The following is a 17,217-nucleotide window of genomic DNA, read 5'->3' as shown; positions in this document are numbered from 1 at the left end:
TACTTGTAATGGAGTATTTTTACATTGCTGTATTGGCACTTTTACTTAAATAAAGGATCTGAATACTTTTTTCACCACTGGATCCAGCAAAAACAGAGTGCAAGATACAAACAAGATAAACATGGACATGTTGAAAGGCAGCACATTTACATCATCTGTAGAGACACAAATGATATATTTTATTTTAGAGATACTATTCATCTCTGGGTAAATTAGGATGTAAAGTAGAAGAGATTCATCAGGAGGTGAAGGTAGATTTTTATTTTAGCAGGTTTCGGGTCGACATGACAATGACAGCGTATCACATTTAAACAAAAATCTGAAGAACTTAGAAACATAATTATTTCTATACAGTATAATACAGTAACAAAGTATCATCCCACTTATGTCCCAGGTTTCAAAGTGGTCAACAATAATCCCCCCTTGTTTGTGTTCAATGTGGTTTGCATCACATGCTTTTAAATGTTGGGCAAACATCCATGCTCATCTGACAGAGTTTATTTTCCCACATTTTTACCCACATTTCCCTCATGTGAAAAAATAAAACTGTCATGCAAAGAAACATTTTTTTCTTCGAGTGATTTGGTGAATGCTGCGCATTTCTCTGCATAGACCAGTTTTACCGGAAAAATAATAGTGTTTGTCTGTTTGTATTAATGTGTCAAATGTGTTGCATGACCCAGTTTTTCACTTTCAGAATGAATGTATTTTGATTAAAGTTATTTCAGGCTGAGAAGCTTGCAGCTGGAAGCATTATGCAGCATTACCGATCCACTTCTACAGAAACTAGATGACATTTTCAAAGAGCTGCATGGAGGACATTATACTTTCATCCTGTTGAGACAAGAAAACAGATGCAAGAGGAACTATGGTCAACATGTGGTCAATCCACATGTGGTAAAAACACTGATTTTGATTATCTGTTTACCTTCTGGCAGGTTTCTATGAATTCATCAATAGTCACCACTCCATCTCTGTTCCGATCCATTTTCTGAAAAAGGTCAGACATTGTTTTTACAACATGAAAAGGAGAGAGACCTTATAGTCTAGGGGGAGTTTTAGGTTTTTAGTTTGTATGTTATTTTTGAAAATTGAAAAAAAAAAAGGCATAGGATTGTTGGATAGGAGAGTCAGGAGATTCAGATGTGAAGTAAGCGTGTAATGCACAGTTGACCTTTGTCCACTGCCGTCACCAGAATTGCAAAAACATTGTTACTAGTTAAACTATTAAACCAAGACACATTTGCACATTGTGTTAAAATGACAAGTGTTATGCAACTTAAAGGCACATTTCTTGGCTCGTGCATTTCATTTGGGTTTGATTTTGAGTTGTGGCAGCAACAAATTTGTCTAGTTTTTCTACTTGATTTGACTTGATTTTGTTCAGTCTAAATTCCTTTCATAAGGGACTGACAGAGTTACAACACTACAGTGTCCAGGTACATACACTGTGTCAGAATAATCAGAATAATATCTGTATGTAATATTTTATAACGATATTAATGATTAGACTGAGTTGTTGAGTGGATTCAGAGATAACATACCTGGAAGAATTTCTCCACATGTTCAAAGGGGGACTCTTCTCGTACACTCGGTAAAGTATACCTGCCCATCATGTCATAAATTGACGTCATTATTGCCAACATTTCCTGCAGGAAACCAGACAGATGTACATTATCTGCAGAAATCATGACACTGCAACAGATTTTGTTTCAGTGTTGTTTGTTGACTGCACCTCTTTAGTAATGTAGCCGTCCTTGTTGATGTCATATAGATTAAACGCCCATCGAAGTTTCTCTGTAACTGAGCCTCTAAGCAACACAGACAATCCCAACACAAAGTCCTGTAAAAGCAAGTAAAAGTAAAACTAAAGCCCTGCCACCCTTAACAAATGACCACAGGATTTAAGATATCAACACATGTGTAAACCCCGCAGAACTGACCTCAAAACGGATGGAGCCATTTCTGTCCATGTCAAATGCGTTGAACAAGAAATGTGCATATGTGGTTGCATCTGAGAACACATAAGATGTGCAGGGTTGGTGATTAATTGGCCTTGATTAATTGCAATACACTTATAAAACTAGATTATTTATTTTATACTGAGAGTCATGCCTGACTTTGCTTGTCTAACAAATTTCTGACATTTTATCATGTTTTTCAGTCCACACAAGCTGTTAGTTTTGATGATTAATTAGGATAAAGGGTTAATCAACTTAATACTGATTGTTCAGACATATCAGTTTGTATTGTCAGTTACATACTGTACCTCCTTGAGGGAAGAACTGTGAGTAAATGATCTTGAAAGTTTCTTCATCCACTAGCCCACTGGGACATTCCTATTGAAAGAACAAACAAACATTTACTGGAATTTCAGTATCTCTATTTAGGCAGATTAATACTACAGCTGCTGTCAAAAAGTAAAATTAACCCAAGTAATTAGATTTTGTCTAAATGATTAAAGATGGACTTTTGACATTTGTGAAATGGAGACTGTAGTTTAAATTTGTGTCCAAATCTATACTGGTACACTTTCTGTAGCAGAATGTTGAAGTTAGTGTCATGTAGTACAGGACTAAGGCCACTAGAGGGAAAGAAGAGCATGATATCCAAAAACTGAATTAATTCAATGGAGAAATTGTGCCCGAGGCTTTCTGTGCTTTTTATTATTCCTCAGATTGCAGTTTCCCTCAGAGTAGTCAGAATCATTAATGAATAGTCTAATAATGCATATGTATAGGCTGCAGTTTCTTACATACTGAAATCAACACATGTGATGTAAAGAAAAGGAAACAGTACAAAAACATCACAGAGAAAAGCAAGACAGAGAACATAAAGATTATGAAAACTAAAAACTCTTTAAATGGCCAAAACTGACTCACATTGCAATATTTTCATCCTCCAGGCTCTAAGTGTGACTATAGTGGTGATCCACTTCTGTTACATACTCATTCAAAGCAAGTTTTGAGTGTGCTGTTGATGTACACTACTGTCCCAAATTGTTGTTTTTTTGTATAGTAAAGTTTCGTATACTAACAGTATGCTATTACAGTTAGTGTATACTACATACTGTATGCAATTGGTATGTAGTTTGGAACTGGGAAAGTGTTGTCTGTTCCGTTGTAAATACAGCCTTCATTCAAACGTGAGTTAGGTTTTCATTTAATGAAATAAACTGGATCAGCTGCTTTCTCTGATTACCAAAACAAGCTGCTAAATAAACACAGTAGACATTTTGTCGACTAGGAATAACCAGGTGGAGCTAATGACATTAATGTTATTAATTACACCTGTGCTTTTCCTGCTATGACATGTCAAAATGCTCTGAATCAGGTCTGTTTACTACTTTAGGTCTGTTGTCTACTTAAAGGTACTTTGTGGAAATTTCATTATAAACAGTTGTGCTTACATTTTGCTTTTCTCACCACAACTTATTATGTGCATCTTTAAGGTTTCACAAACCTCATAAAATATTTGCAAAGCCAGCTTTGTTTACATCAGCTAGTGGTTCTTTAATGGCAGTTTGCTACGTTTAATGGCACATTACAGCCACTAATTGTCGATATGCATTACCGTCCTCAGCAGTCTGCAAAAATATATATTAGGTCACCACTAGGCTCGTGCATGTGCATCCTCGTGTTGGTAGGACAAAGAGCAAATGCAACTGCTCATCAAAACATTGCTCTACAGTGCCTCTAGTGGTCAAAAACCTTTAATCAGGGAATATCAGACAAAAGATTTTAATGCTTACATTTTTGGCTACTGATGCAATAAATTCAGTCTCACTGCTTTACAGGCATGGATAAAAATTTGACAATCGTATGGCCAATATACATTATATGACCAATATCATGTGGACTTGCCTGTCTACTTTAGTGCTTTTCATGGTTTCGGCTAAACCACTCTGATCCAATTAAGGTACGTTTTACGGCATAAAATTATTTTTTAGACCAATGGGTTTCGACAACACAAACCTGAGGGGTCACAAGATGGTTAACATGATGGGAACATAGAAAAAAAAATCTGCTCGTTTAAACTTTGCTTTCTTCTTCTGTGAATTACTAGATAATGTTACCTCTTCAAACATCTAAAGCATATTTAAATGAAAACAGTCTGAGAAAGACTTGAACAGTTGTTGAACTGGTCACAACCCATAAATATACGCAACCTCAGTAGCAGTCATAGTTTTGTTTTAAGGGAAGCCAAAAATGTTGGGAAGCACAGTTTTAGACAATAGTGAGCTTCCAACTCTGTGGCAACAGTTTGGTTTGGGAAGGCTAAAGTAAGGTCCATAAAGACATGTTTTTTTTCCTCACATTTTGTACACATGAATATCTACTCCCTCTCGCTTTCTCACATACAAACATATACACTTGTAAAAAGTAGACCATACTGTATAGATACTTACACCCCAACCCAACTCTCATACAACCCATATTCCCAAACCCATCTTGTTACAATACTCAAAGGGTTGAGAGACATTGTGAATGCAATTCTTGTCGTTATCCCTCTCATTATACATGACATAATTTCTATCTGCCATCTTCATTTTGTATTTTACTATCTTTTGTCTACCTGTCTCCTCTACCTTTATTACTTTGTCTTACATTAGTTAAAAAAAGAAAAATGGTGGCCTCCGACAGATCAAACATCTTTGGGATGAATTAGAACATCGAATGCAAGACAGTCAAATCTCTGCAGCCAGGTTCCAAAATTTTGTGAGAGGCCTTTCCAGAAGAGTGGAGGCAATTACTGTCAGGATGTAGCAGGGATGAGTGGACCCACATGCAGAGCCAGAATGCAGGACTGAAGAAAAACGCTTTATTTTGACGCAAGCATACAAACAAAAGGCGACGGGACAGGCATACCTCCAACAGAACAGGCTTGACAAGACAAAAACAGATGACTCAACAGAAAACCAGACCTTAAATACAAACTAAACTAATCAGGGAATGGGGAACAGGTGACTAGACACAAGGGTAGGCGAGGAGTGATTGGCTGAGGGAAACACAGGGAGCAGGGCAGGGCTGACGAGACTGATACAGAGCAGGTGTGGGGAAGACACAGCACAGGGCAGGTGAGGGGAGGAGCACACAAACACAGGAGGAGGAAACACAGGGAAACCAGGAAACCAAAAAACACAATAGTCTAAGCTATCGGAAACCCAAAAGAACACAAAAAGTCCAAAAACCAAACAAAGTCCAGGCAGGATGTGACAATTACAGTATAGCATCATGTTAATGTAGGTTTTAGAATGAGATGTTTAACAAGTACTGTACATATAGGTGTAATATTTGGGCATCAACATAATTTTTTCAGGTGTACACACACATTTTTTGCCATGTTGTGTATATTTAGTTGAGGAAATTGTAAATTGTCCTTGAAAGTTATTCTTATTCTTATTAAAGTTATTATTATTGCTCGATCTCAACTGCACCCTTAAGTCACCATTACAATCTGTGTAATGATCTTTGCAAAGATGCAAGATCGCCCACTTGAGAAGTTTACTGGGCGAACTACCGCTGACTGTGCTAATTGTTCCCTTACATTTTTGAAACCTCTGTAAAGGGACTGAAGCTCCTTCCTGGTGAACTGGGTCTGGGCCTGGAGCTGTTCGAGGCCTTCAGGTTGGTGGCGCACCATGGATAGTTCAAGATCACTGTCAGTGCTGTCTGCCAGAGGAAGGAAAAACAGAAAATGGGGGAGGTGGGAAACAGGGGAAGGAAGAAAACAGGGAGGAAATAGTGGTAAGACAAGAAAGAAAGAAAAAAGAAAGGAAGGAAGGGTAGGGGAGGAGTTGAAAATACTAGAAAACCAAATAGATGGGAGGCAAAATAATAATAATTACTGGATATAACTCAAAATGCTCACCATCTTTATAAAAAACAAGATTGAAAATTGAAAACAAAAAGGAGAGGTTTAAGAAGGAAAGGTGAGACAAGGAAATGGGTGGGAGGTAAAAGATTGTGAGAAGAATGTACAGAATTGGATAAAAAGTAATAAAAGAAGATAAAACAGTGACAATTTTTTTGCAGAAAGGTGGAAAAACTATGAGTCAGAGGAACACGTAGCTTGGAGACATAGTAATGCAAAGAAAGGGTGGTTAGAAGAAATAAGCAGATACAATTTGGGATAAATAATGTAGTTTCTTAAGGACAAAAGATCTTTTCACTGTGGACACTTTGGCTTTCACTTTGTCAGATATCACTCCCTCTGTCACTCATTCACAATTCCTTTTAAAATAGAGACTCTAGTTTACTCATTAGTGACTCTAGTCATAAACAATTAACATTTTTGCCATTGCCGACAAGTGTAGTGTCACTTTTTTTTTTGCAAAAGTACTGTATATATATGTGGGCAATGATTTCAAACATAACATACTTAAAAGCACAGGTGTCACTAATTAACATTGATTAACACTGATCACTTTGCATAACACCTAAATGTAATGCAGCCATAATTAATCTCATTAGTGACACCTGTGCTGGACCAGTCCAAATGTCCACCATGAAGAAAAAAAAGGGTTTATTATGTCAGGCGATGGGACAAAGCTGGCAAATTCAGTTCAATAAAAAAATTAGGGTAAAGAAGTTTGCAGAGAAAGCAACTAAATAATAATGCAGAGAGGAATCCCACTGGAGCTACTCACCATCTTTACAAGAACAAAACACAAATGGAAAGTGAGGAAGTGAGAGAAAGAAAGAAGAAATTCACAGTTCACTGGTAAAATATTTGGCCTGAAAACAATTTACCAATCCACCAACACAATGAACACACCAATTAAGGATATGTTCACATTTTTTCAAGTATGTCTTATGCTCAACAATACTCACATGCTCATATGTACATTGAAACAAAGTTCCAGTCTTTTTTAGCATCTCTGTGTTACACCTTTTATGCCACAACTCGATGGGGAAACACAAAGAGGTTTGAGATTTGTCTTGATTGTATAATTCAGGCTGAACTGTGGATTTTGTCACCCATCACTTACACTGAAATTGTTTTTGGAAGAGGAGGAGGAACAATTACAGCGAGCAAAAATCAAGGTTTGAGTATGTGAGCATTGTTTAAGATAAACTTGAAAAGATGTGAAGCTATACTTTCAGCCAGTTTGTGTGACTGCAATTATTACCAGTATCATTTCAACAAAATCTAATAACAATAAAATTTATTTTGTTAAGTATTATTGTCCCAATGCTACAGAGAACACAAAAGACAAAGTTTTAACTTATAACCAACATTAGTTTATTTTTTTCAAACCTTATGTCTCTTTATGTCTTACCTTCCAGTGACAAAGGCTCCCAAAGTCCAAACTGTTTGAGCACGACAATAAACAGTCCAATAACAACAGCAAAAGCAATAGCTTCCATGCCTTCCAATCCCATTGTTGCCTTGCATTAGATATCACCTCTGCAAAAGTCCCTTTTCAAAAAAATGTTACTTTAATGAACGCTTCTCTGAAGTGCAACTAAACTGACGAATCTGACAGAGCAGTTTGCAGCCAATCATCTCTGGCCTTCAGCTTGAGATGATTGACTCCTTTTTATCAGTTTGTTTTACAGGCATCAGCAGTTATATTCTCTTAAATGAAACCCCTTGACTCAAACCACTGACTGGTTAGGAAAAACGCTAGCAGACTGACTGCAGAGCATCCTCCTTTAAGAAAAAGTCCATCGTGCGCTCTTGTATAGAAATGAGTCTTTACCCTCCTAAATGATCCAAACCTATCTCCAGTCGTAAACCATTCATCGCTGCATTTCACGTCCCGGCCAGTTCATTTTAGGATCTCTCCCATAACTCCATCAACTCAGGGGCTCCACCCCTACTCTCTGCATCTCCTCTCACTCTGGTCCTGAAGTGTGTGTGTGTGCGTGTCAGTTTGATGTTGGTGAGGGAGGGTGGAGGGATGTTATTGAGGGAATTTCTTTACTAATAGTCTCTGATTGACAGTCTAAGCTGTCTTTATTTGCTCAGTCATTTCAAGGATGCAAAGCTGTAAAACCAAGCATTGATCCACATCCACTGATGGTTGAGATATGAACAGCACTTAGAGTGAAGGAGCCTGCCCTGCCCTGTGTGGCGCTGCCCGTGTCTACTGGGTCGTTCGGTGATATACGGTCAATAACTCCGACGGATTCACTCAGAGCTGGAAAACAATGTGACCAATGTTACTGTAAAAACAGCTTTGTTTATGACATTGTAGTTAAGAATAGTAAAGTTGAAGTGCATTGTTTCTGTGCTGTGAAGGTGTGCAGCACACCTTAGAGGTCAATTTCTCTGTAAATTACTCTACATATCATACATATGCAGTGTGCTGTGAGCACTTGTGGAAGATATGTTTTCACAGGTTTGGATGTTCTTGAGACATTTAACACGAGTGAGTATTTGCATGTATGCTGTGCTGGAGGACGGTGAGAGTAAAGACGAATATGAGTATATAGTTCACAACTGATGACTCTGCACAGCATAATGGATTCAGTTTAAGTAGGAAAGGGGGGTGGAGAGCAAATCAATTGTTGAGAGGTAAAATATTGGTCTTAGAACAGGGAGAGAAAGCCAGAGGTGCATTTCGATGGCCGGGAACGTTTATATAAGTTACAGACTCCAATTGAACTCGTTCTTAATGTCCAACAGTCCAACAGCTACTGAGATAACTAATTAACTTAGATACTCTGACTCCAAAAATACAACAAATGTCAATACAATAGCAGAGCACCACAAGAGAAGTGTTGCATATATAGAATTTGTTTTTTAAGATGTTTTGGTTTCAGAGTGGGATTTGATGTCTCCTGTAACCATCTATGTTAAAATTTATGGTTTATTGTAGTAAAGATGTTACTGCCTTCCCGACACAGCTGGGGATGACTGCTTTTCCTCTATAAAAGAAAGAGGATACCACACTTGCGGTGCTGTGATGAGGCCATTGTATTAAAGGACATGTTCAAAATGTTTTGAGTCTGTCAGGTGCCCAAATGAACAGTTTGTGACCATTAGAAGATCCCCTCCAAACGTGCTTACAATGTACTGTAAGTGATGAGGCACAAAATCCACAATCCTCATTTTGAGTAAAAATGTATTTAATAGTTTATCTGAAGATAATATGAAGCTTCAGTCATCTGAGTTGGTCAAATAAAGAGGATATCTTCCACAGTTAGTCTTTTTAGTAAATATGTCCCTCTTTGTGTCTCAACAAAGTGTTTTCCTGTTCAGCAGCACTGGACAGATTATAACAATAAGAGGGAATTTGCCACTAAAAAGACAGTTTGAAAGATATTGACTTTGATTTGAATAATTTGGACAGCTGAAATCTCATATTAGCTTCAAAAACTTTTAAATACATTTTTGCATAGAAGGAGAGCTGTGTAATAGCCAGTATGAACAGGAGGGATGATTACAGCAAGAAAAACATGTGTCAATGTTCCTTTGAGCACCTGACTGTTGCTTTAGGACAGACTTGAAAAAGTGTGAACCTATCCTTTAAGATCCTGTTGTGTTTTTGGAGAACTGTTATCCCAGTTCACTTCAGCAGTGCCCAGCCCACTCATCTTTCTTCATAGCTACTGAAATAAACTTCCAAAAATGATTTGGTTAATTTTGCCCTTTATGAGTCAGCAGAGTGTTAACAGTGAGATCAGAGATGATGGACTGTCCAGCTAATACAAATCTGAACATACTTATCCCTTGTAAACAAAGATGCTTTTTGTATTATTGTTAAAATGTGGGTTAATTGCCCTTTGCTAGCCAGAAACACAGTCACCCATCACAAGAAAATGCAGGATGTATGAGCTCATGTGGGAACTCACCTGCTATAAAAATAATGCAATATTATAGTGTTTAATGTGCCCTAAGTGCTGATCTGACCCCGTTCTTCTATTAAATACAGACAAGAGTCCGGTGGGTTAAGCATGCAGAGATGCAGACGGTGCAGCCATCAGTCTCATGGTCGGCCTTTAATGAGTGCAGTGAGAGCAACATTACAGCATGAGCGCCTGAGCCCATCAATCAAAAACGATGACACAGGTTCTCGACATACAATTAAACACCCTTAGCTTTGCTTTCTCTGAGCTTTTTCTTGGTGCACTCTTGATCCTCTTTCATTCGTAAGCATTTCATTTTTTGGCAAGAAAATATCTTTCTGAAGAGGCCTCATAAACACATGGAATGATTTCATCTGCCCTTTAGTACACTTTTTTTTAGGTTTCATCAAACTTTATATGATATTGTCAAACACATTTGCAGCTCAGCAGCTGCCACAATAAGGATTTAATGCACATTTTGACCTCTAAAATATGTAGACTTGTTGCTTCACTGACTGACCTTTGTTGCAGCTGCAGATAGAGATAGAGAAAAAAATACCCTTGTTTCTTTTACTATCACCAAATTAGGTAATAACATGCAGCCCAGAAGACAAAATTTTAGGCAGTCACATATAAACAGTATGCTGCAAATAGTTTCTCACAGTTCATAGGTTATAGGCTAAGTGGATATGAAAATAACCGCTTTTTAGACTGAAGACTTTAATTGAAAAAGACTTGTGAATGAATGTGGTGTGTGAGGCTGCAACAGTGCACCGGAGTGCTTGCTAATGTTTAGCGTAGTGAAAAGTGAGCGATCTCTACTGGTGATTAACTGTTATTTCACCACATAAAGTGATGGTAGTTGGACAACAGAGTGGGTCATGGCATTCATAAGAAGTTGTCTATCAAGCCAAATGGGCCAGCCACTGCAGTTTAGCCTGAGTAGATATAAGGCCGGGTCAAGCTGCTGAGTATCTGCTCTTTGCGTGAGTGAGAGTAGGATTAAAAAGCAGTTTAAATGTATATTAGGTCAGGGTTAGAGAATGGCATCACCTGTCATGGGACCCAGTACATTTATATGGAACAGCCTGATATTCATACTGCAGGGCGTAATATGTCAAAACATCATTTAGCATGAATACATAGGAATGCTCACCCAACTTTTGGCACATTTTACTGCGTATTGATGTTCATGTACCGTATGAGGTGGAAAAGTGGAAGAACTCACAAGGCAGTATGGCATTTTAAGTACTACCTCTATAGTACTACTATAGTACTACAGCAACGATACTACATAGTAATTACAGCCATACAGTATATAAAAGTGTGACAGCCTCTGCTGATTCCTGTTGTGTGATATCATAAAATATCTATTATTTGCAATTGTGTCATTCTCACTTTCATAAGTAGAGAAAGAGTAAAAAAAAAAAAAACCAAAACATTGCATGATGGAGCCAACATCATTTTCTTCATTAAATAACAATTACACATGATTAAAATGAGTGCAGGCCACCATCTAGTGGTGCAGGAGACATTCAGGTACTATAATGTCTACAGACCAGTAGATGGCGATCAAGTTGTTATAAAGTGGAGGGGTCATGCTTAAACCTTAACACATTTCAATTTCAATAAATAACTAACAATTCTGATGGATAAAAAATAGTAGAAGTGAGAAATTCTTATGAATTTGAGTTCATAGGACGCAATGCTGAGAAGATTTTAGTGATTCAGTACTTAATGTCCAATGGAGTCCTATTGCAGATATAGTTAAAGGCCTCTTAAATAAAGATCAAGACCATTTCCTCGATGATGTCCAAATTGGGGATGGGATATACGGTTGTAATTTAATTGTATTTACTTGCTGATACTGTGTCATCCATCAGAGCATTTGCTCTGTTACTGTTTTCATCAATGTTCTGTCCAAGGCGCAGGGCCATCTGTCTCTTGGCAGAGAGACAAGTCAGCATTAAATGAGTCTGGATGACAACAGCAGGTCATTTCTCGAAACCACAGAGGAGAAATATTGTCTGTTTTTCACTGCATTCATCACCAAGACTGATTAAATGGGACAAATATTCTAACAAGTAAATGACACTGTTTGCACAATAGTTCAAATACAGGAAATTAAGATGTGATATTGCTTAGACAGACAGATTGTAGAAATGAACGTCTGTCCTGCCAGTCAAGTGCATGCGTTCAGCAGACTGTCTACTCTGTTCGCCTGCACAGAGGGGCGACGTCAATAATTTAGATAAAGCAAGAAAACGGGGACATGTCCGTGGAAGACACTATGCTCTTGATCTACAGAATATTCCCCATCTCCTTTTGTGATACATAAACATGGTGAAAGAAAATCCAAATAAATATATTTTGTCATTTTCTGATTGATTATTTAAATTTTAAAGCGTGTTGATTAAATTGTTAAGATTGAAACTAGATCTTCAGAGGAAATCATTCCATAAAAACAACAGTTCTAGGTGTGTATGAGAGAGAAAGAGAGGGAGAGCAGGCATAAATATGTAGTCTATGAAGTAGAGTAAGAGGTGAGAGTCCATTCATTGATTGATTGGCTGCTGAAATGAAGTGGCATTAGATAAAGAGAGAGGTCTACGCTGTAAATGGTGAAAGGAGAGAAAGAAGGGTGAGAATTTTAAATGTAGATTTATACTGTAGATGGCCAGATGCTTTAAAATTCATGTATCTCATACTGTATCTCGCTGCTTTGCTCTGCTTCAAGTCCAACTTCCCCTCCGCTGTCACACACAATCATGCAGATATTTAATATACTGTGTTGCTGAGGTGTAAGCCTGATGTTGTGTCTCTTTATGTGGCTCTACCTGGCCCCTGTTGGGTGGTGCTGGCTATGATCCATTTGACGAGACAGCACTTCATCAGAGATTTACGTGTGATCCGTGGTCTCTGCCACTTGGAGCCCTCTGTCTGTCCGCCCGGGTTCGGATCTTTGCCATTGGCATCAGGCATCAGGCCGCCATCCACTGCCTTGTCATTCGCCTGAGGAAGACAGAGAAGAAACTGTCCTCTGAGAGAGAAAAGAGATCTTTACATGCTATGATGCTTTCACTCTCTTAAAAGTTCCTACCAGAGGAACCTCCTGACCACACCTCAGGCAGGGAGAAGAAAAGAAGTATCTGACCCAGGTGCAATCACTTCCAGGCCAAAGTTCACCTCCCTCCTTTGTTCCTTTTGTGACTCCTAGTTTTGTGTTGTGTGTGTCTTACAAGCCAAATTCATCATTTAATATTTGGTTTGAGTTATTAAATTAAAGAGCCTGTCACATCCCCATACTGCCCTTACACTGCCCCTGCCCTTCATGTGTGTATTGCATCATGTGCACACATAGCATTAATTTCTAAGGACGTGCACAACCAACGCTCCAAACTGATGCAGGACATGCGAGGCACCCATCATGCACACGTGAACGCGTAGTTAAAAGCAAGTATATCTCTGGTCTGCCTTACTCTTTTGGTTCACTCTCTCATCACACACTAACTGCTCAGCAACCAATGGCAGACAAACAAAGTTAGCAACTAGCTGATGAAGAAAAGTGGACCATGTAGCAGCCAAAGAGCCAGATATCTCCCTTAGTGGTTATTAGAAACCAAAAACAGGTTTAAATGGAGAGTGAATATTGCACAGTTGAACACTAACATGACTCCTAATGAATGCTAATGTTGCTCTGTATGTCCTGGATGTGTTAATAGGCAACTTTTTTACCAAAATGTTAGCCATATTAATATAAAAAGGTGATATATAAAAGGAAGTATGTGGAATTTACAATTTGTTTCCGCTACCCCCCAAGTGGCAAGAGAAAAACAGTTAATGCAGGTTTAATGATCTTGTTAACTTTACCAGTATGCTCTGTATTGAAGAGAATTTCCCATTTGAATTGTCACAGAGATGACAAGGTTAGGTTCCAGTAAAGATACGGGGACACACAAACTGATGAGGAAACAGATCTTAAGACAGAAGTGCGAAGAAAATAAAATTGCTCTGCATTGCAACACGGAGTCCTGCCTCATGGACTGTCTACTACAAAGGATGTGAGATATAGAGCAGAGGCTCCTGAACACTTTCATCTAAGAACCCCCAGCGACATATTACATGGCAGAGTGTCTCACAGAACCCAAATTAAGTACATTTTCCTTTTTGTATAATTTGCCATAACTGCCTTTTAGGCACCATAAATAATATTGATATACACCATATATTATGAGGTAGTATGAATGTCAGTTTGGTACTGTTAGATCTGCTTTTACAGTTTAACATTGTGAAACGTAGTGAGACAGCTGTGTGACAGCTGGAACAGCAGCAGGAGTTACATTCAGTCAGCCAACTAACTGGTGAGAAGGGATGAACAGATCAATACCTCCGTAATCAATATTTAGATAATGAAATGCACCTCATTTGGTATCAATACCTATTAAAAAGCATTGATTTTGGAGATTTATTTATCTTAATGGGGTTGATTGGAAGATTTTTTTCAACATTGCAGTTAGGAGGGAATCTGATCCTTTTTGTATTACACACATGAAAAAATCTTAAAGAAGTCTTAAATGTGCTCAGCTGAGTCTTTCTGGAAAAGATCTAAAATATTCCTGTAATAGAAATACTTCTGAGAATAGGGACATGCAAGCTCTTGGATCTGGTTATTTCCATGATCACATAACATCTTGTCATCTCACACTAGATGCATATTCAGTGTTCCTACATTCAGATTAATATTTCAGTGATTATAAAGCTGTACATTTTGGAGTCAGTGCATTTAAACAGCACAATCCATATACTGTAAAACAGTCAAAATATACTTGTATCATCATTAGTCATCATCATAAAATTTCCATTTTGTTTTCTCAGGCACCATCTCTTCATTGGACTGTTTTCCACTCCCATTTGTGTTGATTCATAGCCACTGTCAGTGTTATTGAACAATGTACTGTTCTGTACGGCAGCACCACATTAAAGACTTTCTTTTTTGGGGGAGACTCTCTTAGATTTGTCCTATTCAAAGCTTCTTCCTTGTGACATTTCCTGGGCTTTTAAGTCTTTTCTTTATGCTCCTTTTTCTGTTTCTTTTGTCCCTGAGTCTTTTACTTGCTTGTGATAAAAGGCTATATAAATAAAACAGCTTTCTTTCAGAGGATGTTGAGGATGTAATCTAAAGATTTTGTAGAGAACATAGACAGAACTACTATCTAGGGAGCTCCTCGGTCTCTTCGGTCCCCTATTTGAATATGAAAGGAATGCCAAAGCATATAGAGCATCAAGGATGTCGCTCAATAATTCACGCTCCTTAAAACGGCATCAATAAAAGATCAGAGTTGGCTGCCACGTTGAGGTGAGTGATAACTACGAGTAGAAACTAAGACTATCAGATGGACCATCAAAAAGCCACATGAACAAGCGGATACAGGCATACACCTGTCCTGCACACAAACATACATTACATATGCATCGACACACAATCATGCTTAAAACCAAATATGCATGAACATAATAGGTATATATATACAAGTGCACAACGCAGTCTTATACTTATATGTCAGCATACATCCTCTGGAGTGTCTTAAGCAGAGTTTGGCAACCTTTTCTGGCTTCTGATCTCAATTTTAGGTCTCAAAATTTCTACAACTCCATCAATCAAAGATGTTGAGTTGTCATGATTTTTTTTAAACTGATTTTTATATTTAATAAAAATATATTCAAAAAAACTATAAAATATAATTCTTGCACATGATTTGTGACCCTGATAGAATTTCTGCTGCAATCCCAGGTTGAGAAACTCTGGTCTAGAAGATCTTAAGAGAAGGTGATTTGGATCTGAATTAACATCCAGAGAGCGCTGCATTATTGAAAGGAGAGCAGCCATGTGCACCAAGTGCTCACTATGATCATCTAAGTCATCATGAACACACACACACACACACACACACACTGCTAAAACCGACTTCACATGCCAGCCAACCTAATATCTCCCAAGATCGTTTCTTCTTCTTTCAGCTCAGATGCAAATTAAATAGCTGATGGCTGTTTCAGTGAAATTAAATTAGATTAAACTTTATTGTCATTGCACAAAGTAGCGAGACAACAACATATAGTTAAACATCTAATGAAAAAGTGCACAATTACAAATATTATGTACAGATTTATTGGTGGTATAAATATGTAAATGCAGGGAAGTAAAGGCGATATATGGCGAAGTAATATAGATAAATAATACATATTATGGGTTAGGGTGGATACATATGTTCAATAGATATGTAAATGACAAACCTTCTGTTGTTTGCCTGCTTTGGATTTCTTCAAGTTTGCAGCTTTCCAAGCCTGCTGCTTTCACAGCTTTACCACCTGCTATACTGTAATCTGCCTTTATTTATTTTTGCCATATGGCTAAATTGTTTTGGCCTCACGTTATCGGTCACTGAGTGACATGCAGAAAAACAAACACACACGTATTTGCCTTGAGGTCAGTATGACACATGCATGTGCCTTGTCACAATTCTCTTTAAAGTTTAAGATCACGTTTCATGCATTTTCTCAGTAAAAACATGTGATCCTGTGCTTTTCTCTTCTCTGTAATGTTCAGTTGAGTTTGAAGACTTTCTGCTGTTGATAAAGTACAATAAGTGATGCGGAGTATCATTGTCACATCATAAATCTCTACAAGAATATTGCCATGATTAATCACCCTGTCTGTTAGTCAAATCTTTTTCAGGAGTGAAATCATTAAAACATAAATTAATAAATGTTTACTGTACCTGCATTGCGTCTGGGTTTGTGTTGCTTGGTTTTTTTTGCAGAAAATCGTTGCAATCCTCCTCTGCTCGCGTTCCTCAAACGCCCCTCAGTGAGCTGCAGCAGCTTGCAGAGACACAGAGAGAGAGAGAGAGAGAGAGAGAGCGGTTAGATGAAGGAGGAGCAGACAGAGATATCACACACACTGAGTCTAAGGATAAACACTGTAAAACTATGATCATCGCATCTACGTGTTGTTGTTGCAGATTATCAAAAACTTGCACCTGATGAGAATGATTCAGCCAGTGATCTTCAGCAGATACAGTCAGAGCATCAGTTGCGTTAAAGCCCTAAAGCTGGTCTCAACAAGTGAAGAGGAGGCAAAACAATTTATAGGGTGACAGAAGGAGTGAGGAGTGGATGAGATGTTTGCATTGTGACAAATGTTATTGGAAGTGGCAGACATATCATAACCTGTAGTGATGATGATGATGCTGTGATGGGACCAAGCTCAGTCAGGTGCTAACAGTCCTTCTCTCATAGGAAATTAAAAAGGCTGTTTTATAGCTCTGTGTGCTTGGCTTCCTGTGTGATCCTGCCCAGATATAATAATAAGATTCTCCATCACATTGCTAAAAACTATTTCTGACTTTTATCCTGTCACGTT

At 38.0% G+C, this 17,217-nt stretch overlaps 1 protein-coding gene across 2 annotated transcripts; it reads right to left on the bottom strand.

Moving 5' to 3' along the window:
• Positions 1-238: 238 nt before the first annotated feature.
• On the bottom strand, positions 239-16,729 carry LOC137170707 (calsenilin-like). Of its 2 annotated transcripts, XM_067574236.1 has the most exons (9): positions 16,574-16,729; positions 12,635-12,809; positions 5,548-5,672; positions 2,270-2,339; positions 1,944-2,014; positions 1,736-1,843; positions 1,545-1,649; positions 929-991; positions 239-834 (listed from the first exon to the last, which is right to left on the bottom strand). In XM_067574236.1, exons 1-9 carry the CDS (start codon positions 16,577-16,579, stop codon positions 787-789), a joined length of 771 nt encoding a protein of 256 aa, XP_067430337.1. In that variant the 5' UTR covers positions 16,580-16,729; the 3' UTR covers positions 239-786. The 2 variants fall into 2 exon arrangements, with proteins under 2 accessions (XP_067430337.1, XP_067430338.1); XM_067574237.1 differs by lacking the exons at positions 12,635-12,809; positions 16,574-16,729 and adding an exon at positions 7,283-9,350.
• Positions 16,730-17,217: the final 488 nt, after the last annotated feature.

The sequence above is a fragment of the Thunnus thynnus genome, chromosome 19, assembly GCF_963924715.1.
Source record: "Thunnus thynnus chromosome 19, fThuThy2.1, whole genome shotgun sequence".
NCBI lineage: Eukaryota > Metazoa > Chordata > Actinopteri > Scombriformes > Scombridae > Thunnus > Thunnus thynnus.
Note: the sequence above shows the minus strand (reverse complement) of the source record. Positions and strands in the feature narration are given on the sequence as shown.

Bases quoted from the DNA above. Each gene is read 5' to 3' on its own strand.
- LOC137170707 (XM_067574236.1), bottom strand. The intron at 2,015-2,269 runs GTACAGTATGTA...ATGTGTTCTCAG, and splicing joins ACAGTTCTTCCCTCAAGGAG to ATGCAACCACATATGCACAT. The intron at 835-928 runs GTAAACAGATAA...TTGTCTCAACAG, and splicing joins TCATAGAAACCTGCCAGAAG to GATGAAAGTATAATGTCCTC.